Consider the following 27,669-nt stretch of genomic DNA (forward strand, 5'->3'; position numbering starts at 1 on the left):
ATCCAATACCAAAACTGTTTTGAAAAAATTAACAACAAATATTTTTAAATAAAACGACAAACTTAATAAATAAGGCCCAAACTCACAGTCATTACACAATATTTCTTAAGTATGAATAAGCTTAACACTTTTTGACTTACTACATCAGATTTGGCTCGAGGTGAACTTTTCCTGTGTCTGCGTATTAACGTCCCCGAGAAATTACCTATACGACAATTAAGAGTTTTGATAAAAGAACTAGAGGTCGTATAGGTCATAGCCTCTAAGATATGTAAGATATAATCACAAATTTATACATATAATATATATTTATTTAGAGTACCTTAAATAAAAATACGGCAAACTATTTCAGTTGGGACAATCGGACCCTTCCGGGCCAGCAAATTATTGTTTTATCACTTGTAAGATAAAAAAAAAAACATTTAGAGAGATAGATAGGAGTGGAGCACTAATAACAACCGACCACAACAACAATGGCCGGTGTGAAGCAACACAGAGATAAAATAAAATTGAGACGAATAAAGTAAATAGGAACAATGTTGCTGCTGCTGCTGCGGACTTTGCTGCTCTGACTGCTGTTAATGACCACGCTGATGTTGCTGTTGACGACGGACGTTAGTCAGTCCAACCACAACAACAATGACAATATGACGAAGCCGATACTGATGCTGTTAATGATGGTACAACAATGACGAAAGCGGCTACAAAGTGTGCGATAAATACAACAGAGCGCTTGTACTTGTATGACAATGTCGCTGAATATCGATGCCGGAACTTCTGCGGCTCCTTACAGAGAGCATTTCCGCTTTTTACACGTGCCTTTAAGACACGAGGTAGTGGCAACTCATGCTGACATTGCAGATAAGGCGAACTTTTTCCATTGTTTGTTGTTGCTTTTGTTTGGTTTTTTGCTTATTTCCTTAACATTTTAATATTGCTGATATACTTGTTATTGTTTCTGTTGTATCAATTTAAGTTTTCTGATTTGTCGGTTGCAGTGTCCATTGCGGTTAGGGCGTGTCCATCCCCGCACTTTTATTTTTGTTGCACACTTTTGTATCACACTAAAAAAGCGTATAACAACAACAACATCAATTATGTAACTACTATCAACAACAAGCACTATCTGCTTTAATAGAGGAGCTTGTTAGCCACACAGGGGAGTCGCCATGCAGCAGTGGCCTTCTCTGTTTTTACCGTTTTTGCATTTATCCGCGTTTGGTTTTTGTTGGTTAACTTTAGCGGTCGTTGTCTGGACGTTAACTATGGCTACAGCTGCAGAGTTGACGCTTGCGTTGATTAAAAATTTGTCAAGCACTTTATGATCATTTGCATTTTCCGTGCACCGCCTCGTTTTTCTTGCACCCAGCGCTCCTCGGTCACTTCAGCGACTTCTATCAATTTGCCGTTTGTCATTGTTGAATTCGCAGTTTCTCACTCTTTCGTTTCACTTCCAACACTGTGCGGTTTGCCTTCCATTATGCTGAATTATTGTTTTTATGCCGCTAGCATTTGCTGTTTATAGACAGTGTATAAATAATTGACCTAACACGAATCATAAACAACAACAAACGCGCTAGCAATAACGTGCTCGCCGACAGCGAGTGGCAAGGGAGTATGAAGTACGCGGAAACTTTTTTGATTGCTTCATACACACTTCGGTTGTCGATGTTTTATTTCATCTTTATTTCGTCTTTTTATACCCTGAACAGAGTACATTAAGCTTGCTAGCATATAGCTGCCATACAAACTGAACAATCGGAATCAAGTTCTTGTTTGGAAAACTTTTTTATTTGAAGAGATATCTTCATGAAATTTCGAACGGATCATTATCTAAGGCAATAATGGAATATCCGAAGAAATATTTCATATCGAATCACTATAGCATACAAGCTGAAATATCGGAATCAAGTTCTTCTAAGGAACCTTTTGTATTTGTGAAGGGTATTATAGCTTCGGTGCAACCAAAGTCAACGTTTTTTCTTGTTTATGAACAATTTCGCGGTTGTGGTGCCTGACTATATACATATATACATATAAAGACCATTGTTTTATTAGGTTGCAAAGTAAACGTCGATATTAAATGCATACAATTTGTTCAATTGCTGACAGGGCACTTGGAGTTTTTATCATTACTGATGAGCGCATTTTTACACTAGGGTAATATATATTGCACCCCTAGAAAATTTGGTACATGTATTATATCTAGAACAACGATTCCTATAAGTGACCCTGTTAAGGGTATAGTTAATAGCGACTAGCCCTTTGTTTCCCGCCAATGTAAATCAAAAATTCCTCTCTCCAAGATTATCTCTACATTAAATCGATTATTTTAGGTATTACAAATAGGAAAAATCGGCTTCCCTACAAAGGCTGTCTTGAAAAATACTAAACGAACATTAACCCGCTAAGTAACAACGTCAAAAACATTAAAGCTTACACAAAATTTGGAACGGTAGCGCTGTATGTGATTCGATGTCAGCATTAACAATGGGCGTGAAACCACCTAATTTTAGATTAAATCCTATATCTCACTAATTACTCGATCGATTCCACTGAAATTTGGTGAACAATACACAGTGGCATTCTTATACGACGTTTTAAAAATGAGCAAAACAAAGCTACCATTAAACGTCTTTTATACGATGGTAAAACTCTCTGTAGAAAAATAATCGCAAGCATCGGTCGAGGGTTTGTTGTTGTCTCGGATGTTGCACAGAAAAACTTGTCGTACTGAGAAACACTGGATGGTTCAGAGAGGAACAGCCACTCTACCTACCTACCTACCCATAAGCCTCGGCTGATATGGCCTTCAGTGCCTTCGGTGAATTTTAATTTTTTCGGTTGCGGCTCATATTTGGAGGGCTAGATTGTTGGACCATTTCAACGTCGTATTCATATCCAACAATACTGGTGACGATTGATGCGTTTGATGAATGTAGGATCCTCAGCTACGTTAACAAATATATATCTTTTGTAACCTCTACTCGATATCGATTACTATTATTGAATGATTAGTGCTACTCAAATACTCGTGTTCATGATAAAGGTAGACTCCCCAAAACATTTCTGCAACATTTTCAACGATTCTGTAGCAATCATTCCATTGGAAACAAACAATTTCAAGCAAACTCGTTGTTGTCAATTATTTTTTTCATTGCAAAATCGCCAGACAAATTTTTCGCGACGTATACAAACAGCTGCCAAATATACACATTGACATATGGAGATCAAACTTCACACAAACATAAAAAAAAGTTATAGCAATTAAGGAAACAGAAATTGTATCGATCTGGTTTGCGCGCGCAGCAAATGGTCCTGTCCGGATCAAATTTCAGATGATATACATCAAGTCCCAATGAAGATATCGCAATAAAACCGTTCGCAATTCGTGCCTTTAAGATATGCCATGTCACGTCTAAAAAATGTCGAAGTCGGACCATTACTATTCAAGCTCCGTCCCTGACTTTTTACCAAAAATATCGGTCAGTTTGCAAGAAATTTAATGATTTCCGAGGGTGTATTTTTCTGATAATAGCCCTGATTTCTAAATTTCCGACTTTCCAGCTTGCTTTAATAGTCTAGGGTCGAAAATTAATGAAAGCGGTCCATACCTTTGTCTAGCTCAATATTCATAATACAAAAATATGCGGTTTTTGGTCTTCCTTCGCGTGAATCGTCTTCGAGCCTAGTACGAACACGTTTAAATTCACTAGTCCAAAATTCAACGTAGCGTTTTGAAGGCGATGACTCCTTATAAACTTCTAACAGTTGTTCACAAATTTCCTTTGCTTTTCAACCTTTTAAACCAAAGAATCTAATCACTGCGCGATATTAAATTTTTTCTATATTAAAAAAACACTCTGACACGTCAACTTCAGATGGCTTGTATCTTTGCCTGTGTTTTCAGGACAGATGTACCAACTTGAAAAAAAAAACAAATTTGAAGTAATGCTATTTCTTGATGAGACCAACCAACTTTGTAACCAACATGTAAGTATGTATCCACACACTACGTTGTACATGTGGAAGTTAGTATAGTATGAGCGTTGTTTTTGTGCGAGTTGCATCATCGCCGGCAGGTGGTGTACTTAACCTATGTCTATTTCCAACCCTTTTTTAGTTAAGAAAAAGGAAACTTTCGCTCAAGCGCAATGCCAGACAATCTGCATGGAATCACGCAGAAAAGAAAAGCGTAGTGCATCAAATGTAGGCGCTGCCACAGAAAAGAGCTCAACGGCAACCAAAAGTAGTGGTGAAGTGGCATAATAAAAATAGTCAAGCAAAATGCGCATGCAAATTTGCAAAGTGCCGGAGCACAAAGGTGTGCGCCGCTTCATGAAGTGAGCTCAACAAGGCGATAGGTAGAAACTGCACTGTGACGTCTTAGTTGTTGGCAATGAAAATACGGGCATTTTGCGCTTAAAAGTGTTTCGCATAATGCAACACTTTCACAACTATCTACTACTACTTATTTTCTTACTTGGCGCTTAGCACCCCATTTGTCCCAGAAGTAGCTCCTTGCATTTCAACCTACAAACTGGCAACTAAATGAGCGATTGGCTGCAGACACCGCCGTGTAACACGCTCGCTCGTTCACCTGCCATCCACTGCAGCGCACTAAAGTGAACTTGGCTGCTTGGTTGCTTTCTTCACCTGAAATCTGCACTTTACTTCACTTGCACTTCTGTGCCTCGTTGCGTTAATTTCTCCTTTCTCTGTACTTACTGCCATTCCATGCAGTTTCAGTGCCAAGTGAGGCATATCGTCTGGTTCGTAACTTTGTTGTTGCTTTTCTTTTGATGACGACGATATTTGATGAAAATTCGTGTGCATTTTTAATGAGTTGAAATTTATTTTCGTCGGAATTTTCGAAGCTCAACCCCGAAATTTTGACTACCATAAAACACAGCAACACAGAGTAAGATGGCTTATGCCTGTATGCATATCGGTGTAAGGGTACATTCGATTATACTCCTATTGGAAACTTCATTAAAGCGATTGTTATTATCATCTAACATAGACAGATGTAGTATGTCTTAAAAAGCAATTTAACTTCAAATTTTTATCACAAAGAAATTCTTCTAAGCCCAAAGTAACAAAATAAACTTCTGGACAAGTTTTAGGGTCGTTTCGCAATATTGAATTAACGTACTTCATTATATAAATATAAACTCATGCCTTTACCCCGGAAAAAATAGTTGTTCCTAATAGTTACAATTAAACTTTAATATTTACATATTGCACTCAAAAATGACAACATTTAGTTTTTATGCCGATTTTATGCAATGGCGACCTAAACTGAGTATAAATTAAATCACAGCTGTCAAAAGAGCAACTCCGGAAAAAGTATTGCCTCATTTAAAACAGCACGTCTAAAAAAACACCAAAAACACCCGTTAAAAACAATGTCGAGCATATTCTAGAATAATTATCTCGAAGTTTATGACACCCCTCTAAAAGTCATCAAAATTGGTTCATACCGGAACCGAACCTCCCATGTGAGAATAATTATTTTTTTCATAATCAGTTGTAGTACCAAATGTAAAGGTGAATATGTCAGTTTATTCAATTAGCACATGTAATTTAGGGCCAACTATCTAATAAAAATGTAAAGGCGCGTCTAAAGTTTTGTAATGAAAATAAAAACTGGTCCAGGAAAGAGTGGAAAAAGGTTATTTAGTCGAATAAAACGAAAATCAATCGTTTCCAATCGGATGACAAAAGTACTACTGGCTTCGCCCACATGAAAACCTTCAACGACATCATGTACGACAGACTGTAAAATATGGTGGCGACAGTCTCATGTTACGGGGGTAGCTTTACTTGATGGAACATTGGTCCGTTAGTCAAAATTATGAAAAAAGAAAACTATTAGAATATTTTACAGTCAAATTCATCGGACTTTGTGGACAAGTGTTCTTATCCAGAGGATAACGTTTTTCAACAGGATAATGATTCGAAACACAACGCCAAAATTGTTACTCACTGGCTCCAATGACAACAATTTCAACTCATCCAATGGACAGCACAAAGTTCCGACCTTAATCGGATTGAAAATTTGTGGGCTACTGTAAAGAGGTGATTGTGCAAATACCGATCAGCGCCGAGCTAGATGGAAGAGCTATGGAGCAGAGTACAAATCAAATGAAGAAACATACCGAAGGAAATAATAGAATATTTAGTTGAAAGTATGAAAAGACGTGTAAAAAATGTAATTTTACACAAAGGTCTTTGGACCCAATGTTACATAATGTAATATTAGGCCATTTACGTTTTACGAACAAAACTGTACTTAATGAGTTTATTTCAGTTTTTGTTGTATTTCTCTTTTGTTTTTGTGAAAAAAAAATGTATATAAATTATTATTTTATCGTACATTAAATAAATAAACCTATCCTGAAAATTTGATAATATTTGAGGTTTTGTAAAAAATTGTACAGCACTTCAAATGCAAAAGTGGCGCACATCCGAACGGTTTTCGCTCGTCAATGATCTGGGTGACGAGACGAGCAAAAATTCGAGTGACTGTCTGTCCGTGCGACAGATAACTTGAGTAAAATTGAGATATCTTGATGAAACTTAGTACATATGTTTTTAGCATTTCTTTATACACTGTGAAAATGGGAAATATCAAATAATACCATAAACGCCCACTCTCTATATAACGGTTATGTTGAAAATTACTAAAAGTGCCATAACTCACTGAATAAAAGAGCCACAATCATTTAAATTCACAGCCAGAAAGGCAGGGAGCGGCTTAATAGGAGCCGGTGTAAAAATTGGGTAATGGGCGTGGTTTCGCACACACACTGAAGTTAAGCGTCAATCGTGATATTGATCTGCCGGTAAAGTTGCACAATCAAAAAACCGCAATAAGTAAGGAAAAAAAACTGTTGGAACTCTGCACATATCCATCAAAGGAAAGATGCATACCTTAACCTTTTCAGAAAGCTAAACAGCACACTGATATTAGCATCTTTAAGAGTGCAATCGACTTACATCTCAATTTCTTGGATTGTATTCATTGGGAATAAGGAGCAAAATGAAAGACCTCGTAAGCAGACTAAAGCTTAAGCTGAGATGGAATGTGATATGATCCAAAACTACAAATCACCAATAAGTTTCTGAGCAAATCAAAAATACGAACTTGTTGTAGAAATTAATAAAGAAAGGGGGCGTGGTGTAGATTTGATGATAGGCGTAGGCCTCACTAACTTTGGCTTTTTGTGTGCACTACGATAACGAGCCAATGTGTTTAAACCCATTTCTAAGTTTAAAATTGTAAACCCGTAATCGGAACCGAACAAAAGTATAAACTTATTGACTGTCACAAATAATGTTCAATGTTCTTTCTATTCCACTGCATAGAGTCCGAACAATTCAGAAGAAATTTTAAATTTATGAAAACATAGATTTGGCTTAACAAAGCCAATAAAAAGTAATAAAAGAGATATTATCAATTTCTTTTATATGGTCAGAAGAAACGAAAACACATATAAATAAATGTCAAATCAACAGCAATTTCACAATGTCGTTAAAGTCATAAACACACTTAACTCAAAAAGAACATAACGGCGTGAAAATGACCAAAAGAGATTTGTTACGTACAGACATACTCGTACGAAGCTGCGAGCTTATGGTGCATTCGGTAAAAAAGTTTAATAAAACATTGGTTTGATATACAGAAAACTAAATAGTGGGCAAAAGTGTGGGAATAACTTTCGAAAGTACAAACATTGATTTTACCAAGTTTGCAAATAAAAGTCGGCAATCAAAAGGCTACAGAGCTTAAGCGTTTACCCCTTCGCTCTTTTACGCCAGCAGCGAACGAAACAAACAGTATATGTATGGCTAGTTTAAACATCCGTAAATGGTACAAAGTTTTTGCGCCATAACATTTTTCTGACAGCGATGTTCGACAATTTTTGTTTTATTTTTATTTATTTATTATTATTTCTATTCTGCTCTCTTTGTTACAGTTACCCACCGCAAATTTCGTCCATTTAAAAATTCCATTTTATTCTATTTCAATATCCTGCAAGTTATCAAAGTCGCAATTTGCCGTTCCTTGACGCCCAAAAGCCTGGCAGCGTATGCGTTCGCCGCACCCGCCCGCTCGGCCCGCGCATGTTGTTACAAACGAAATTTGCTTAACCAGCCATAAATATTTCCATTTATTGAGTGCCATAAAGATTGGGATGCACACCAACACTGACGTGCGAAACAACGATGTGTACGCAGCCAAATGCGGGTACACATAATCGGTCGCAAAGAGAACATTGCTTCAGCTTCGCATGCATGCGCGAAGGCCCTCAACAACAACACATGCTCGACCCCTGCCTGATTGTATACCCTGTCCTCACATTCTCGTACAGGGTAATCATTCCTTTTGACCTACATCATATTCCTACTGCATACAATAAACCAAAGATGAGTTTGGTAACCGAAAAAGAGTATATAAATTTGTTAACAAAAATCAGCTGAAAGGAAAACATAGACTCGTTTGTTATGCCCCACATATGTTGCTCATTGATTCTTACTCTCGTTTTAATAACTTGTGATATAAAATTAATTTGGAAAAGATTTCTCTATCTTTATATTAATTATATTTTCTCAGAGTTATTTCTTACCACCTTGTGATTCTTTGATATTTTATTACGTCCAACCTAACTGTTTAAAAGTTGTTCTGAAAATAATGTGATTTTTATAAGAATGTTTATTACTCTCAGCCCTACTCCAGAGCAGGGACTGAAACGTAACATAAAAAGTAACGCAAGATTTAGTATTTTGAATTGGAATAACTCGCGTTAATAAAACGTTTAATTTGAATAAAATGTTTCTGATACCAACCTTTACGAATGTTATCTGGACTCTGTGTCCGGTGAAACAACCACTCGTAAGAGGTTTTTGCTCCGAAGACACTGAATGGTGTGAATATGCAAAAGAGGATATTACGAGCGAAAACATCAAAAAAGCAAAAAAATTATATTAGATTAAGATTAATTAAAACAAGATTCATTGAAATATTTAGTTCTTTTAACATATCAATGGGGCGTGTTAAATATGTTTTTCATGAATACTTGGATATACGAACAGCCCAGGTGGCTATAGCATTCTCCTGAATCTCTTGAAATATAAGAAATGTGTCAACACTTTCTATGGGCGATGGTCGATTAATGCTGAACATATTGGAACTTCATCAAACGACATCCACTGAAGACTTTCTCTAACAGTTTAGAGTTGAGTACATTAAATCAATCATTTGTGACCTTATTATTGGGTCTGTAACTATATATGTACGTGCGGTTTTTTTCTTAACAATTTTATGGAAACTTATTGCCTCTGTCCAAAGCTGGTTTAGAAGCTCATAGTCTTCTTTTTGCAACATCATTTTTGACATACAAAATCGTCTTTAAACGTCTTTTGACTTCCCCTCACGTGGCACCCAATTTCTTTGCTTTTGAATGTATTCTGTTTTTAAAAGTTTTTATATGCCTTGCTTGCACAATTTCCATTAAGTAGTGTTTTCAGTTCCACGTTCCAAGGCAAAATCACCACTTTTAAATCGTGCGAACCACTTTTGGCTCGTTCGCTCAGATAGAGCAAGTTCACCATAAACTTCTACAAAAATACGATGACTTCTGAATAAAGACTTGAGAATAACTCTCCGCAAAAAATTTTTCATGTACAAAGTAAGACATATTTTTAACTGAAAAGAATTATTGTTATTTGTGCTTCCAAGGAATGACATATATTGAAAAAGACGCACAAGGACAGTAGCTTACAACTCAAGTTCCGAATATTAGAACAATGGAATAATATTCAAGATACGCCATCTCTTGGCAAACCTCATGAATATAGTTTGGTTAGTGATTTTTGACGAATCTAACACGAGTGAAGTCGTTCACCGACTGGCAGGCAATGTGGATGAGTGATTGAAAAAGTGTACTACCTTTAAGCATGACCAAGGCCGAAAAAACAGCTCACTATTCGTCGGGCAATAGAAAAGGTTCGACCGTATTTGAGTCTACTAAAAATCACCAAGGAAGAAGGTAAAAATCATCAAAAAGCAAAAAGTCGAAAATATGAAAACAACGTTCATTTACTCTAGAAGAATCAAGCGTTGGGAATGAAAAAGTTGAAGGCTAAGCGAAGGATGAAACACACCAACGGTACATGGAAATTGCAAATTGAGCGAATGGATGACAATTTCGTTTCGTTGTAAAAATAGCAATGCGTATAAATATGTGTACCCATACAATGACAAGAACAGCATGTACATATGTAATATATATTTAAACCATACACTGCCATGAATTTGTATATCATTTATTCACTACGCAAAATGATGGCATCAAAGTGGGCATCCAAGGAAGCGAGCTGTTCGACCAAAAACCATAACTGTATGTTGAAAATTGGCTAATATGAAAAAGGGCAATATTTTCGTAAGAGCAAAAATCACATAATATAAATACCAAAACAAATATGTATAAACAAATGAACAACAAATGAAAATAAACCGTGAGCTGTGAGTGGGGGTGTGTCCATGTACATGCAGTGTATTGTACATAAATATGTATGAGTGCGCTCTTATTTAAGAATACATAGAAGCGATAGAACATGTATGTACATACAAGTATATATACATAGGTACAACATACCTAATAATGATGAAAGATTGGAGTTTCTGAAAAACTAAAATTTTAAATTTTTCACAAAAAGTTGGATGTTTGAACTAATATTTTTTTTTAAGTTTTTCTTAAAATGAAGCTATTATGTTTTTCCAGTTTTTGATGGAAATTGGGTTTTGAATCCTACTTTATACTATTGAAGTATAAGCATTGAATGATGCAGGGCTCTTGCTCAACAAAAGTAACACAAACTCACGATTTCTCGGTAATTGTTAAATTTTTCCTAAAAATGTTGGAGTCATATCAGAGCAAACAAAATTTAGTACATATTCTATTAAATCAAGTCAATTTTTATCAAAAGCGTAGTTAAAAATTATATCTCTTGACCAACCAGCCAAGTCAACGGTAATGACGAATATTCATAGCACCGAGGTAATGCTCAGTATTTGGTGAGATCAGAAGGCATTCTGTATTAAATTGGGGTGAAACCAATAGGGAGTGCTACCGACAACAACTTATGAAACCTCAGTTCTTTTGGATTGGAGTCCACAAATTTTCAGAAATATGAGAAAATGTTATATTTAGCTTCAGATGGGCTATTGTATTGTATATGATTATTGTATATTTTTTTCTTAAAAACTTTTTAAAATTTTGTAAAAACAAAACGAACGAACGGGAATGAGTACATTAGTCCAATTTGGTACGCAACATAGTTTGCCGATTGTCAAGTACAACTTTGGGCCGACCTTTATTTCGTCATTTCAAACCTTTTCTAGTATAGTATAGGATCCTTAATTATCGTGTATGAAAACTATTTCGATCTTAGTTGTACAGACTGTTTTACACTAGCGAGCAATATTTTTAGAAGGTTTCTCTATTAATAACAACCTCTATTTTTCGGTTCACATGTCGTAATATATACCCATATAAGTAAACAATGCGTAACCAATGAAACTTCTTGGACCTCACATGTTCACTATTTACTATTAACTACAAATATTAACTAATTCTCGCCTCATCTGCCGAAATTTGATTCAAAATTGTTTGATTGGGATGCCATGCTATCCCACTGAATTTTTAAGTTAGACAAGTATTTCGGCATCTCCCTTGTAACATAGTACTCAGCAACAAGTCTTCCAATATGCCTTTGTTGGAGTTCTTCAATGTTTCTTTAATATTTTTTTCCTGAAATATAGTAAAATAATTGCCAACGATAAATTCATCTTTCTTCTTTTCTTTCTTCGAAACAGATATTCTAATTCATAGTGTTCATTTTCGGAAGTTACTATATAGTTCATTTATTTTTAAATCTATATTCTTTCTATTTTCTAATTATGAAGAAAACATGAAAAAATATAAATATTATATTTAAGCAGAGCATTTGACAAAATACACTTATATCGAGTATACCTTCCAAGTCGCATCTTTCACATATCCATATATACTGTAATAACCAGGAATGTTGTCTTTTGCTGGTATCGTACGTCGTCCTTGCTTGCACAAGCTGTGTCCTTACCTCTCAGCCGCTCGAAAGCACCAGCATATGTATGCTACTCAACTAATGACAATGACACCATCTGGCCAGTTGACTGACTGTTTGCTTTTTGTGTGACAGCAAAGGACAATCACAGTACTGTTACTTCAAGTTTGTGTGACCTTTCTTTTGTTCGCCGATTGCTTGCTCGTTCGTTTTCGTTTACGCTCAAATGCGTGGAATATATTTTATCCTCGCATTTATTTTTTATACACACTCATATACATTCGTATATGTATGTATAAGAAGCGAAAACTTAATTTTACTGGATCTCAGCACTTTTTGGGACAATTTTCAAAATTTGTGTGGATGCCTAGAAATGCTGGGCACCTATGCCACTTTACGTTATAGTTACGCGATTGATACAGATAGATATGTTATAGACATGCTTGAACGCCACGAAATATGCTAAAAAAAATTAATCTAAAAGAAAACAATTACGAATTTAAGTAAACGTTTTGGATTTTACTGGCATTGGTACGTACTTACATATATATATATTTTAACTTTTTGCAGTATTTTAATAAAAGGGCGATCCGAAAAGTACCATATTTAACCTAAAAAAGTAACACCAAAATTTTGAACAAAAAAAATTTTGAAAAATTCAGCATAGAGGAGTCTTTTTAACACTTTACCCTTCTCCAAGTAATCAATCCCATAAAACGTTTGTCATCCCCTTTTTACCTTATAGCAGCTGGTAATGCTAACCATGCCCAAAAAGACACGAATTTATCCACGTCATTTACAATTGGCCAATGACGAAGAATTGAATTAATTACCTGGAGTGACTATTGCGCAGAAAATTTCTTTTCCCATATTGGCAATATCCGGGAGTAGTATTTTTCTGACAACCCTCGTATACATACAGCATTGGATGGTTTTTCTTGATTTCATGAAAACTTAATTATTAAGCACACATTTTGCGAGTATTTGCCTAACCACCAAACGGCTATATTCACTCTACCTAAGAAGAACCGTTATATAAATCTACAATTTCCGAAATCCTTTTAGCATTTATTGTGACGAACGTATTTAGTTGTTGGACATTAAGGCAATATAAATGATGTTGACTTTATTTTCACTCTTTTCGAAGTCATTAAATTGAAAACAAAGACATCCTGTACTCGTAAAAGGGGACGACACAATCAATTTGTGTGCAAACAATATAAAATAAACTAATATAACTGGTAGCTATTTATATACCACATAGATGGAAATGCATAATGCTCGTTTGCCTAAGACAAATTATAGCAAATTTCTCCTTGAAGCTATCTACAGCATTCTTAGCTAAAAAATTCGATACAAACGAGCAAGTACTTGTAGTTTAGATCAAAATCGCTAGGACATAATTGCACAACGGCAAGGTGACCACAGAAATAATACTTACACAGCCGTATGCTATTTATATTGGAAGCAGATTGTAGAAGATAAAAGGTAGCAAATAATTCTGTATTTATATCATATTTCAATTTCTGTGTTTACCGGCTGTTCAACGTAATTGCAATCGAGTATCAGTGAGCAGTCGGGCGAAAAAGCTATTTGACGCAGCAAAATTAAATAAAGCATAAATATTTCGTTTTTATTTTTATATGAGTTTATTCCTTTTACTTCATAATACAAGATAAAGAAGAGTAAGTAGAATTTACGGATAATGTCGTTTACAATTGAAATTGAAAACTCACTCAAAAGTATACACAATGGTTAGACCGCACCACAAAAAAAAACAAAATAGTAATAAACCGAAGAAAAATTAAAAAAAACGCTGCGAAATAACGCAAAGCGCGAAGGAAACGATTACTGGCATTGTTGTTATCTTCCCTAATAACTCATACTACTCCAGTTCTCTGCAACACTACCTCTTCGTTTGGTGATGTATTACATATTTCGGGGATAAGTCATACTGGGATTGTAACATTGTTGTTGCTGCCTAATCACGACAAACGCGCTTCGTTGGCGGTTCTGCATCGTTGGGTGCAATCGATTGCAGCAGACTGCATTTTGTATAGTTTCCGAAGAGTGTTAGTAAGAGTGCTACGCCATAGCCGGTGGCACGTTCACCCTGCAAACGAAAAGATGGTGGAATCAAAGCAAAAATGTAAAAAAATATGTGTTAACGAGTACAAAAGAATAAGTGGTAAAGTATAAAAAATGCAAAAAGATGATTTTAAAAGTTACTGATTCAATCATTTATTTTTTGGTTTGTATAACCCATTATACTTTGCAACAGCAAACAGAAAATTAAGAAATTTAATTCAGAGACCGTAATCATTATAAGTTTTATTTTAAAAATCACGTAATAATTATTATGCATTGTGTTTTACGATTTTCTTTACCGATAATTATTAATTTTGATTAAATTTATAATAAATAACAAATACTTATTAAAAAGTATAAATAATGATTATTTATGAATTTTATTTATTTTTCTGTTTGCTCAAAATAAAACTCACTTTTATATCACTCGTTTTTATGAAGTTTTTTGCTAATATCGTCGCATTTCCTTTTAGAACAAATCTAAAGGATGAAGTTTATCTTATGGTGTTGCCACGCCCTTTTTCCACCCCTCAGAAAATTAGAAAAAATCGAATATCAAACATAGTTATTGAACTAGGTCCTTAAATTTTCACATATTGAATATATGTATTAGTTGCCACGAGTATTGCAAAATTATTCGCTATCAGATTCAAAACATGAAAGATATTACAAAAATAATTTTTGTCGGCTAATACGGGTGAAACGAGTTTATCGGTATAATAATGTTTAACCATTTTCAAATCAATTATTGTTCTTTAAATATGAAATATTAGCAAAAGATTAAACAAAACATTAACATGAACTTCCCAAAAATGTGCTGGAATAATATAATATATAACAAGTAAGGAAGAGCTAAGTTCGGGTGTAACGTACCATTTCATACTCTTGCAACTTGCCAGGATCAACGCCAGGGAAATACCTTCAGGTGCATACGGTTTGTTAGAACAAAGAAAATCAATATATGTAGTATATGATAATTTGAGTATTTTGTGAACCAATTTTACATATTGCCAGTAAATTTTGCTAAGGTATCTTACTTATTTGCGGAAATTTGATATAAAGTCAGCCGGTAGTTCGAAAATCATTCCATTAGGTATATGGGGGCTAAAGGAATTATTGACCCGATACAACCCATTTTTGACATACAGGCATATTATTATCAGAAAAGGATTTTCTTAGAATTTCTATAACATATCTCACAGATTGACCGATATTTTCGATCAAATGTTCGCTGTAGAAACTGGGGCCCACATATTCAATAATGGGGGGTTGAATAATTCTAGTCCGATTTAGAAAATTTTCGGTAATAAGGTAGCCCAACTCAAAGTTTTATCTCGATACATTCATTGGTGCTTTATTTGCATACTTGCAAGTGGAAGAACAAGATGGAATCTAAAATGGTGTTATATGGGAAATAGGCGTGGTTGTAATCCGATTTCGCACATTTTTGCACTATAACATAGAAATATAAGAAGAATGTTATGTATCGAATTTGGTTGAATCGGTTAAGCAGATCCCAAGATATGGGTTTTCACCTAAAAGTGGGCGGTGCCACGCCCAATATCTAATTTTGAACGCGATTCCTATAAAGTCGTCTCATACCACCCCAGAGATAAAATTTAATGTCTCTGGCGTGTTTAGTGCTTGGTTTATCGCGCTTTTAATAGTTTTTAACAGTACCGTTATATAGGGAGTGGGCGGGGTTGTCACACGATCTCACTCATTTTCACACTGTCGATAAAGTTGCTAAAAATTGTTTTTAGTAAATTTTGTTAATATAGCTTTAGCGGTTTAGGAGATATGTACCCTATTAGGGGGCGGGACCACGCACACTTTTTATAGAATATTAGACTGCAAATTTATTTGTATGCGTGGAAGTGGTCCGATTACATAAATCTGCAATACCAACCATCTTACGGTACATAGAAACAGCCACCCGGATTTCAACTCGTCTCTCCATCCTGATAATTTATATATATTGTATATAACCCCATATCTAAGTCGATTAATTTTAGATGATGCAAACAACTGTTAGGTGAACAAAACTATTATACTCTGTAGGAACATGTTGCAAGAGTATAAAAATAACCGCATCCGCTGCATATGCTGACTGAAATTATTTTTTCAGTAACATTCATGTTTTGGATCTGATACTGATAAAATTTGCCAAATCATGAAAACCAGGACATATATCTATTATATGAAAATTTAGTGATAAGAGACCGTGTTAAAACCTTGCCATAAATTTTATCCTTTAGATTTGTTCTAGAAGAAAATGCAACGAAGTTAGCAAAAAAGTTTATAAGAACCCAGTCATAAATAATGATTGTTTTTGATTTTTATTTTTTGCTCAAAAATAATAATTATTAATGATTTGTAATAAAATTAATCAAACATTATCGGTGCAGAAAATCATAAAAATTCGAAATTAAAAAATCATCATGGAAGTGCTAAGATCATCGAAAAAGGATTAACAAGACCTTGTCCGTTTTTTAATGTCGATTATAAGTGATTGATTTTTTTATTTAAAAATCGTAACAATAAGCCCAGATTTAATTAATTACAATCAAAAATTCGTGTCTGTCATTAAAAACGGCTATGATTGCTGAACTTTTTAAAATAGAGTGCAGTTATGTAAGACTTCAAAGATATTACCTTAAATACCAATGTTCCCTACAAGATGTGAATTGGTGCAGGTCTTTTATTACGTCATATAAAATGATCATTTAATTTCTATTGGAATTGATGACAACACTTTTCGAGACAAAGTGATTTTATTTTTTAATATTTTAAACTTCCGCTTGTCCATCAATTAGTATTTGATTATAATTTTGCCATCTGGTTCGAATATTATTTTATTTCATATGACTAATATAAAATCAAATATAAATCGGAAGATAGTTATGGGTTTTAAAAATATTTCGATCCCACCGCTACCTATCAGGTAGATTATTGGTCTGTATATTAAAGTAGCTGAATATGTATCTAATTTATTATAAGGGGGAAAATTATGGTCATAATACCGGTATTTCTGATCAGATAGAAAACAAATCCTTTCAGTTCAGTCTGTAAGCAAGTTCCAGAATTTTCGAGAAATTTTATTAAAATCTGTGTTGCCGGTGAAAGTCGTTCAGTTGCACACAGTTTTGAAATAATTATACATATATAATATTTACTTATGGGGTCCTTAATAAGGCCTAATTCAAAAAAACTTGTTGTTAAATATAATAGCATCAGTATATGTTCAAGCAATTCACTTATCTGTTGCAATTAAGTTGATAATTTAGCTTAATGGGGTCGATATAATCGAGTTTTGATTGCTTATACAAATTGGGAGAAATTATGAGTTACATTATCCAATTGAAAGTCCGTTTGGAAATGTATAAGTAGACATATAAGATTGTAATAGGAAAAGGTTTACTGGAAAAAAATAAACCCGACTTTTAACGTACGCGGAGCTGATCTTTGCTATACATACCGTCGATACTGGTGTAGCCATATCGACATGCATCCAAACACCGGGATAATCAAACCCAAGGTGAGCGCCAACAAAAAGACCAGCACAGGACGGTTGAGCGTTGTTACGATCCTGAAAATAAAATATTAAAAACAGTTATATTTTATACATTCAATTTTTAAAAAAGTTCACCTAAACAATATGCATTTATAGTCCGTTTACGAATACAACTCGAAAAATTTAATATTTCAATAGATAAGGAATACAATAACATGATAGTAAAGACATGAGATATTCACAAGCGAAGAGGACGACAAGGGAAAATATTTGCATGAAGTTTTGTAATAAAAAACAAATCAAAAATATTTACTCTTAATAGATGAATTATCGATACTCGTGTGTCGACCACGGCAGATAAGAGAATATCGCCCATATTCAAGAGATACACGGAAACTAAACACTAAAATATTGAGTAGCACCGTCGCTTTTGTTAACTCAATTTGACATGAAATGAGCAAAGAATTCAGGCATAGGCTGGAGTGTAGCTGTATGTGTATGTGTGTGTTGGTTGAACGGCTGATGGCTTTGACAGAAATCAAATGTCAAAAACGAAAGTGGATATTGGCTATAATTGGCATTCATTTGACATATCGCAATGGCAACCAGGCAATAAAACCGTTATTTAAGTGGACAGAGAACATGAATGTGCGTGTCAAATCAATCAGTATGCACCAATTGTTAGCATGTTTGTATGTGTTTGTGTTATTTTAGAGAGGGGGGGGTGCCATGCATTTTCAATTAATATTTATTTGCTAGTTCGGGCAGATATACAAAGACAAATACAACAAAGATAGACAAACAACAGAGTTTCGCTATGCCATGCACTCTGTTACGTACAAACATACTGTATGTCTCAAAATTCCTTTCACAATGCAATATTTTAGGGTTATATTACATATTTTACTAGTCGATTATTGTTACAACAGCCGGTTCTACGTTACCGGAATCGACCAAGTTAAACATACGCTCAGATCTTCTGAGTTATGCAGGTTTCAACGTTATACGTAAGGATCGCGAGCGAAATGATGGTGGAGGCCTAGCTTTCATACGGCACAACACCACCTGAGTCTAGCAGACCACCAGCATGGCTTCCGGAAAGTGCACAGCACTACCACAGTAGAAATATCGCTTATAAATTTGGCCTTGAAAACATTAGAAGGGTTAAGCGTATTACGGTATTACGCATATTGTTCTACCACATTCATGGTAATTCCTTGCAAGCAAAATGTGAGACCATCATCCCAACATACAAATAAAATATACAACCCACTCTAAGTGTCGCGTAGCCGAACCGCAAAAACATTTGTGAAAATTTTATGAAAAGGAATAACAGAAAAACTCGATTTGAGTCGCTGAACTCTTTTTACTCGTGTGAACGCTCAGAACGACACCAAAAGAAAATTTGGCGTTAATGAGTCCCTATGTGAACGCAGTAAATGAAAGCACATGATAAACATGTGTCCGATTATAACAAAAACAAAATAAATTCACCTTTTCCTTTGAACACACCTCATATACATATGTAAGTAGGTATATAAAAGTGAGTCGTGTCAGTTAGACTTTTTAGAAATCAAGAACGGTGTAAACGATTTGGCTGAAAGTTGGTGGAGAGATAGCTTAGAATCAGGGAACGTACAAAGGATAAATTTTATCTATTTAGGTTAAACGTCAATACAATTCATGAATACAAAAATTATTTTTTCAATCATAGGCATGTGCTCAAAATTGATGTAAGAATCAATGGAATATTTTATTACTTACAAAAAAAATAATGCTAACAACAGATAGCTACTGCAAGAGTACAGTAACTTTTGTATACAAATATGGATTATACTGATTATCGCTACTGAACAAAGACATTTTTAATATCACAATAGAAAATTTATTGATAGTTGCATCAGGCTTTCATAATGCTTTCAATGAAGTTTTCGGTGGTGCTGTTTTACCACTGTCTGGGATTACCAACAGCCCGACCATTCTTCGCTTATCTTAAGGCAATTCAAATTCGGAAGTATTCCACGGGGTTATTCTTACGCCGAAAATAACGATTTTCCTTTTATTCACAAATACAATTGACTGTATTGAATATTTTATACTTGTAATTAATCTATGGTATATCTTAGCCAAGGTAAACGTGGACAGTGTCCTCTAGTATTAACAAAAATATGTTTACTGATTGCAACTCTAATTTTGGTAAAATGTTAAACGAATTTCGAGATCATGTCGAATATGATATTTTTATACTCTTGGTATCCGGGTGACTGTCTGTCCGTCCGTGCAAGCTGTAACTTGAGCGAAAATTGAGATATCTTGATGAAACTTAGCACATATGTATTTCTCGGCACCGTAAGACAGTGGGTATTGTAGATGGGCATAATGGGACCATTGCCACGCCCACAAAACTAATAAATAGCCATAACTAAGTTGCAAAATAAGATATAAAGCTGTTATTTGGTATAACGAATCGCATTAGAGAGAGGCATATGCAGTTAAAGAAATTTTGGAAAAGTGCAAGGGGCCCCGCCCTCTAATAGGTTTAATGTACATATCTCCTAAACCGCTAAAGCTATCATAACCAAATTCGCACAGGAAAAATCCTTTTATCACCCCTACCAACGATGTGAAAATTTCAGGTGACAACCCCGCACACTTCCCATATTCAGGTTTTGATTAAAACTACTAAAAGTACGATAACTCATTAAGGAATATATCTCAGAGACTTTGAATTTTACACATAGTCTAATAGTACCAGCTTTATAGCAAACAACACAAAACTTAGACAATGGGCGTGGCACCGCCCACCTTTAAGCGAAAACCCATATCTCGGGGATATATATTTTATACCAAATATTGTATAAATTGAACAAAAACTATTCAAGCTCTTAGGTACAAAGTATGTGGACCCCAGTCCCTTTTGTGAAATTCGGAGAGAATCCTTTTCTGACAATAGTATGCCTGTGTATCAAAATTGGATTGAATCGGATCAATAATTCCCTTAGTCTCCATATACCTAATTGAAAATTATATCAGTTATCTTAATTATATTAAGTGAGCGTGTTTTTGAAATAATAATATACGTATCTGTGTGTTTAAAATGGATAAACGGGATGAAAACTTGACTTAGCCCCAACAAATTAATATCAGGATCTTCTCTTTCTCTTTATATATTGTTGATGGTATGTGAGGTACCTTAATGAAGCTCAGAGAGTATTTGTTGGTACTAATATATGTAGTAATGCCCAAAAAGATAAAATTGGGTCAATACTACACCTATCTCCCATATACTTAGTGAAAGATTTTCATACTTCCGGTTGGTCTTATACCGTATATATCGGTCATTATGTAATATGTTGTACTTGTACATTAGTTTAATGCCGAAATAATAGAACGATTTCCGTTATTCTACAAACCTTATTATGTTAATGGTTTAGCGATGAACAAATATTAAATTTAGCCGCTTTTTAATATAAAATTTTGCTAACAACTTAAGGTATTTTCCCTGCTTTGCTCATTCCAAGTTGCCAGAGTATAAAATATTCGCTTACACCTGAACTTAGCCCTTGCTTACTTGTTTTTATTTTTATTTCTTTCTTCCAATATAATTTAAAAAAAAAATACTTTTTTCTGTTCACAAATGATAAACAAGAGAATGAAAGTTTTTCTGTTCTAAAAAATACATAAATAAATATGTATGTTACTTTCAAAATCCACTTTGAACATTTTTCTTTGTCAAATAAGAGAGGCAAGAGCTCAAAGTGTAAATGTTACGCGGCCGCACCCTATCCTCCCCACGATGTCATGTTTAGGAAACAATCACACAACAATAATATAACGTAAAACATTAAAATTTTAGTTTTCATGGACGATATGACACAAGTTATTGGTGGACCGTTTTCTGATGATAATTTTTTATAGTATAGTGAAATGATAAACTTCACAGATGTAGGAGAAGAAAAATATGAATGAAATGAAAAATTCGTATAACTTGAAGAGTATTTATGGAAAAAGTGCATGTGTTACATAACCATTAGAAATCGGAGTTTGTTGCCCGCAAGACACAAAAAGACACAGCTAATTCGTTCAAGATATTTTAATTCAGCAAATGTTTTCAGCAATTAACCATTCACGCTTTATAATTGATAGATATCGTAATTTTCTGGATACAAACCCTCCTGGTGTCCGACCATGTAAAAACAAAAGTTATCTCTTCGATTTATTGAGGATCAGACCCTCGTCAAAGAGAGCAACAATGTCGCGAGGCGTCTCCTGCAGTTTTGAATTTTCCTCTGTATTATATAACGGGTGATCCAAGTAGAGGTACTTTTTTCAATAAACTTTTTTGATAGATCCCACGTGAGTCGTGTAAAGCTGTCATGATATTTTTGTTCCGTATTGTTTGGCATTTTAACTTGGAAGGACTCACGCCTGAACAATGTTTACAAATTGCTCAACTTTATTACAAAAATTCACGTTCTCTAAAGAATATGCTTCGCGCGCTTCGCTCAACTTATGGTCAACAAAATCGGCCTACTGTGCATACTATTCGCAAGACCATCACCCATCTTGAGACTCTTCATTATTGTATAATATATATTCGACCGAATAGGCCACGTCCTGCACGCAGATAAAAAAATATAGCGGCCGTAGCTGAGAGTGTACCCGAAGACCGTGGAGAGTTGATTCAGTGCCGTTCGCAGCAACTAGTACTGACGTATTGAACGACTTGGCGCATTTTACGTGGAGATCTTAAATTGAAAGCGTACAAAATACAGATTGTGCAAGAACTGAAGCCGCTCGACCATTCCAAGCGACATCTCCTCGCTCTATGGGCCCTTGTAAGTTCCAAGAAGATCCGACGTTCAGCGATGAGGCCCATTTCTGGTTCAATGGATATGTAAAGAGATTCAAGAGCTACCATTTCATCCAGAAAAAACAACATTTTCGTGTGGTTTGTGGGCCGGTGGAATCATCGGTCCACATTTCTTCAAAAATGATGCCGATGAGAACGTAACCGTCAATGGCGACCGTTATTGCGCCATGATAACCGACTATTTGATGCCTGAAATTGAAGCTCGTAATCTCGTTGTAATTTGGTTTAAACAAGACGGCGCCACTTCCCACGCATTGCATCAATTAATGGATTTATTGTGAGACTTTGGTGAGCAGATAACTTCACGTTTTGGGCTGGTCGAGTGGCTACCAAGATCATGTGGCATCACACCGTTAGACCTTTTCCTGTGGAGACATGTAAAGTCTAAAGTCTATGCGGACAATCTCGCTTCGATTCAGGCCTTGAACTCACCAGTCGAAAAGCTCAACCGAGTCATTGGAAATTGGACGCAACGGATGGACCATCTGAGACGTAGACGCGGCCAACATTTGAAGGATATAATCTTCAAAAAATAAATGCCAAAGAATGTTCTTTCGAAGGATAAAAAACATTACCTATTAAATTTTTATTTTCTGTGCATTTTTCTTTAAAAAAGTAGAGAACATCTAAATGGATCACCCTTTAGTATGTATGTTCAAAACTGGGAAACAGTTAAAATATTTTGGTAGTGCGGTGTCGAGCAAATGTTATATAATTTAAAAAATACCTACTGCATCTGCGTCTTTAAGGGCAATTTCTTAAAAACCAGTATATTTTATTTGAACATGATAACATTATCATCATCACTACGACGTATCAGTCTCCCAAGTTGATCAAAGAAATAGTAGTAACCTCAATATTTAAGTAGACTAAAATCAAAGTAAAGATGGTGAAGTTATGATACCTTAAAGAATCGTGCAAGTAATCACAATTGTAAGTATCCTTTGAATTACCTGACAGTGCTGCTTTCATCTCGAGCTCTTAAGAATAGTAGTATGTATTTACACGACCTAAAACAAAAATTGTAGAAGAAAATTTGAGAAGAATCACATGAAAGACCTTCTTTGTGCGCTTCAAATACAATTATTTGCTAGCCCTAACGTTAAGAGAAAATATTCCCTGATAAATTCACATAAAAGATTCTAAAGAAAAGATCCAGTTATACAAAATTTATTCACTTTAAATTTATTTTTATCACTTTTATTTCTCACTTTGCAACATAATCCTGAAGCCACCTTGACAATGCCCTTTATAAAGTTACAAGTGGAGCTTGCGTCATAAAATTTTTGCTTGTTCAATATACGAGTACACCGCCATTAGAGAGTAAACGCAAATATTCGGTAAATGCCAAATGCACAAGCACAATAGAAGATACATAATTTATGAAATATTGGAGATAATAGAAAAATATGAAACATAAAATGCATTAAAGCGAAACTCAGAGCAGAACCATAAGAGAAGAAATACTCGTTAAAAGAAGGGCAGGAGGCAAAGAATGAGAGTATTAGAACCGATGAAAGTCGCAAACTCACAATGTAAAGCAAAAGCATAGGCTTTATGCCACAAATATTGGTTGCCAAGCGTTTTACATTTCATATTATGAATTCCTGCGGTGACGATATGGCATTACGAATGCATGGTGAGATCTAAATTACTCCGAATTGCGAGCAAAATCTGAAGAATAATATAAAAAACAATACATGTGTATACTAAACTCAAAATGGAATTAGGAACTTGAATGTGGCATAAAAAAACCTCAGTATATGGAAAAACACGATTTCTAGTCAAATGATTTCTCTAGAGTAATATCGAAATCAATGTCATAACGATAAGAGTGTACTTAGCCTACCGCCTTATGGCTATCGCCTACCACATTACCGTTGACAGATACTGTCAAAATTTGGAAGAGGACGTATCCGAGGATTTTAGAATAATGTGAAACGAGCAATATCAGACGGTGATCAATTTCTAGGTTATTGGAAGAGAAATCACAAAGGAAAATCACGAGTGGTCGCACGTCGGTATTTGAAAACGGTCATCATAGGGGATAACCTGACAAAAGTCCACGAGCTCGTATTGGCCGCCTATTGAAGATGCGCAAAATAGCTGAGACAGCAGGCAAACGATATATAAATCCACTGGTTAACACTAGAGACCAAGGAACAGTGACTGAGCGAACTTCACCCGCGAACCTACTCCGAAGAAGCCGACTACTTTTACATCGGCCGGAAAGATGATGGCTACCGTTTTCTAAGATTCTGAGGATCTCCTTTGTCAAATTATTGGGGGGATTCGACACGGAGTTGCAGAAAGCACGGCTAAAATTGGCGACGGCACGGCTAAAATCCGCCATTACCACGGCCAAAATCACACTCCGAGCTACCCCAACCATCGAATTATCTAGCTTTGGCCTAATATGACTTTTTGTGTCAAACTTGAAAATGTTACTAGCCGGAAAAAAATTCGAATCAAATGAGGAGGCTTGCGCAGCCGCAGAGGCATACTTTGCAGACCTCCAGAAAGCGTATTTTTCAGACTGGTGACAACAGTTGGAGCATTGCAAGTGTATGGTAAGAGACACGATATTGCGAAACAAATCGCAATATTCCCAAAATTCTTTTAGTTCGTACAGAATATTTTATATTAAGACAGGAACTGACTTATATAAAAATTATATTATTATTGAGATTTGAAACAAAAATGAAGAAACCACAGTCCAAAAACTTGAAGCTTCCAGTAAACCAGTATAATCACCAGCATTTCATTTGTAATTTTTAATAATATTAGGTAAAGTAAAAAGTTCGTTCGGTTTTTTATTGATTTTTCAAAAGAAGATAACTTTGTGTGCGTTTGTCCGATTTAAGTCAAATATGTGCCGTTTTGTTCATAAACTTGTTGCCAACGAGATGCCAACTTCGTTATACCCCTCTCGTAGAAGACTGCGTCCCTATTGGCAAAAAACTCGGAGAGCCAATTTTCACAGGCCTCTCTTGAGGCTAACTACTCACCATTAAGCGCGTTCGCCATGGACAGGAAAAGATGGTAATCACTTGGTGCCAGGTCCGGACTATAAGGTGGGTGCATTAGGACCGTCCATCCGAGCTCCCGGAGCTTCTGGCGCGTCACCAAAGAGGTGTGTGACCTGGCGTCGTCCTGATGGAACACACTTCGGCCTCTGTTGATCAAAGATGGCCTCTTCTGGATGAGTGCTTTCTTCAAGCGGTCCAGTTGTTGGCAGTAGAGGGCCGAATTGAGCGTTTGGTCATAGGGGAGCAGCTCGTAGTAGATGATTCCTTGCCAATCCCACCAAACACACAGCAAAACCTTCCTGGCCGTCAATCCGGTCTTGGCCACCGTCTGGGCCGCTTCCCCGAGCTTTGACCACGACCGTTTGCGCTGAATGTTGTCGTAAGTGACCCATTTTTCATCGCCAGTCACAATCCGCTTCAGAAACGGGTCGATTTTGTTGCGATTCAGCAGCGATTCGCAGATGGAAATTCGGTCCATCATGTTTTTTGCGTTAGTTCGTGTGGCACCCAAACATCGAGCTTCTTTTTGAATCCAATGTTATGCAAATGGTTCCAAACGATTTTCTGGCTTATCTTTAGTTCCTCAGCAATTAAAAAAATGCTCACGTGACGGTCTGTTTCCACTATTTCCATGATTTTAGCGCAATTTTCGACGACAGGCCTCCCGACGCGTGCTGCATCTTTGACATCGAAATTACCGGAACGGAACCTAGCAAATCAGTTTTGTGCTACACGTTTGTTTACAGTATCGGGCCCATAAACTAAATTAATGTTTTCAGCCGCTTTGGCTGCTTTTTCGCCTTGATCGAAGAAAAATTGTAAAATATAGCGAATTTTCTCTTTGCTGGTGTCCATCTTTGACGAGCGCTCACAACGTACTGAGTCAATCAATCGAAAAACTGTCAAAGACAAACTTTTAGCGCGAATAAACACGTTTTCAGCGCCGTATAGTATGACATGATGCGACACGTAACACTAATACAATGGACAATAACGCCATCTCTTAGATAAAAACCGAACGAACTTTTTACTTTACCTAATATTAATTAGGACTTAAAATTATTCAAGACTTTACAAAATTTTCTGCAGGAAGAACACCCTATATTTTATAAGCCACTCATCGATGTAACACGGCATTTGTATCAATGAAACAATATTCAAATCGTATCACAAGCACATCAGAACAGCCAGATTTAACAGACAACCGCCCAGATGTTTCCGCGTGTTAAACTGTGCAGAAAGCTTACTCAACTTCCAAGGGAATCAACGCAGAACAAAATTTCGAAAGTCGCATACGGGTATGAAGGAGAAACAAACAGACAAACCGCAAAGCCGTACATGTTCGGCAACAAACAGTTTTAAGCAGCAAACGCAACTTTGACGCGTTGTCAGCGATTAAACTTTTCAATATTGTTTACACGCCTTGATGTATGCTTGCTTTTTGGGTTCTATAACATTTTCGCTTTTGCCTGGCACAGACTCCAATACCGAGGCAACCGAGGTAGTGAAGGCTTGTTTGCATTTAATATGCGTTCAGTGTTCTTTCTTTTCCTTTTCGATTCAATTTTCTCCGATAAACTTTTGCAAATAAAAAGTTTTCAAGGTTATTATGTGGTTTGTGTACAATATGTGCCTGCCTTGTTTTTTTTACATTTAGTTAGCACTTTTATGACGTTGCCTTAACTGCAAGTGTGAAGTTATCGTATCAGATTGTTGGAGATTCGTCTGGCAAAACTCCTTGCGTTTCACAGCACTGCACGACGCACAGTGTTTAATACCGGAGCGATAGCGGAATTAAATTCTTACAAAAAAATGCATAGCATTTGAACCTTTACCTGATGCAAATATTATTTGTAGTCTTCGATTTGCCATTTCTCTGCTAGTTATCTTTGAGAGCAGCGCTCCCTTGAAAAAATGTACATATAAAAAAGATATCGAATTAAATTCGATACAAGATAGTCAACGAATACCTGTTTAAAGTGGTACCGCTACCGCTATCTTCAAAGCAACCAAATTTTGTTTGAAATAGTTTAGAGCAGTGAATGAATATG

General features: G+C 35.7%; 1 protein-coding gene and 1 pseudogene across 2 annotated transcripts in view; one reads left to right on the forward strand and one right to left on the reverse strand.

Moving 5' to 3' along the window:
• Positions 1 to 13,739: 13,739 nt before the first annotated feature.
• The window catches only part of grsm (granny smith), a 38,499-nt gene continuing 24,569 nt past the window's right edge, over positions 13,740 to 27,669 (reverse strand). For both annotated transcript variants that reach the window (XM_036357781.2, XM_036357782.2), the window contains 2 exons: positions 17,681 to 17,791; positions 13,740 to 14,227 (listed from right to left, as the gene is read on the reverse strand). In XM_036357781.2, the coding sequence (XP_036213674.2) occupies positions 14,096 to 14,227; positions 17,681 to 17,791 (243 nt within the window). In that variant the 3' untranslated portion in view covers positions 13,740 to 14,095. The remainder of the gene's footprint in view (positions 14,228 to 17,680; positions 17,792 to 27,669) is intronic.
• On the forward strand, positions 18,359 to 23,125 carry LOC138857133 (uncharacterized; annotated as a pseudogene).

Source organism: Bactrocera oleae, chromosome 2 (genome assembly GCF_042242935.1).
Source record: "Bactrocera oleae isolate idBacOlea1 chromosome 2, idBacOlea1, whole genome shotgun sequence".
NCBI lineage: Eukaryota > Metazoa > Arthropoda > Insecta > Diptera > Tephritidae > Bactrocera > Bactrocera oleae.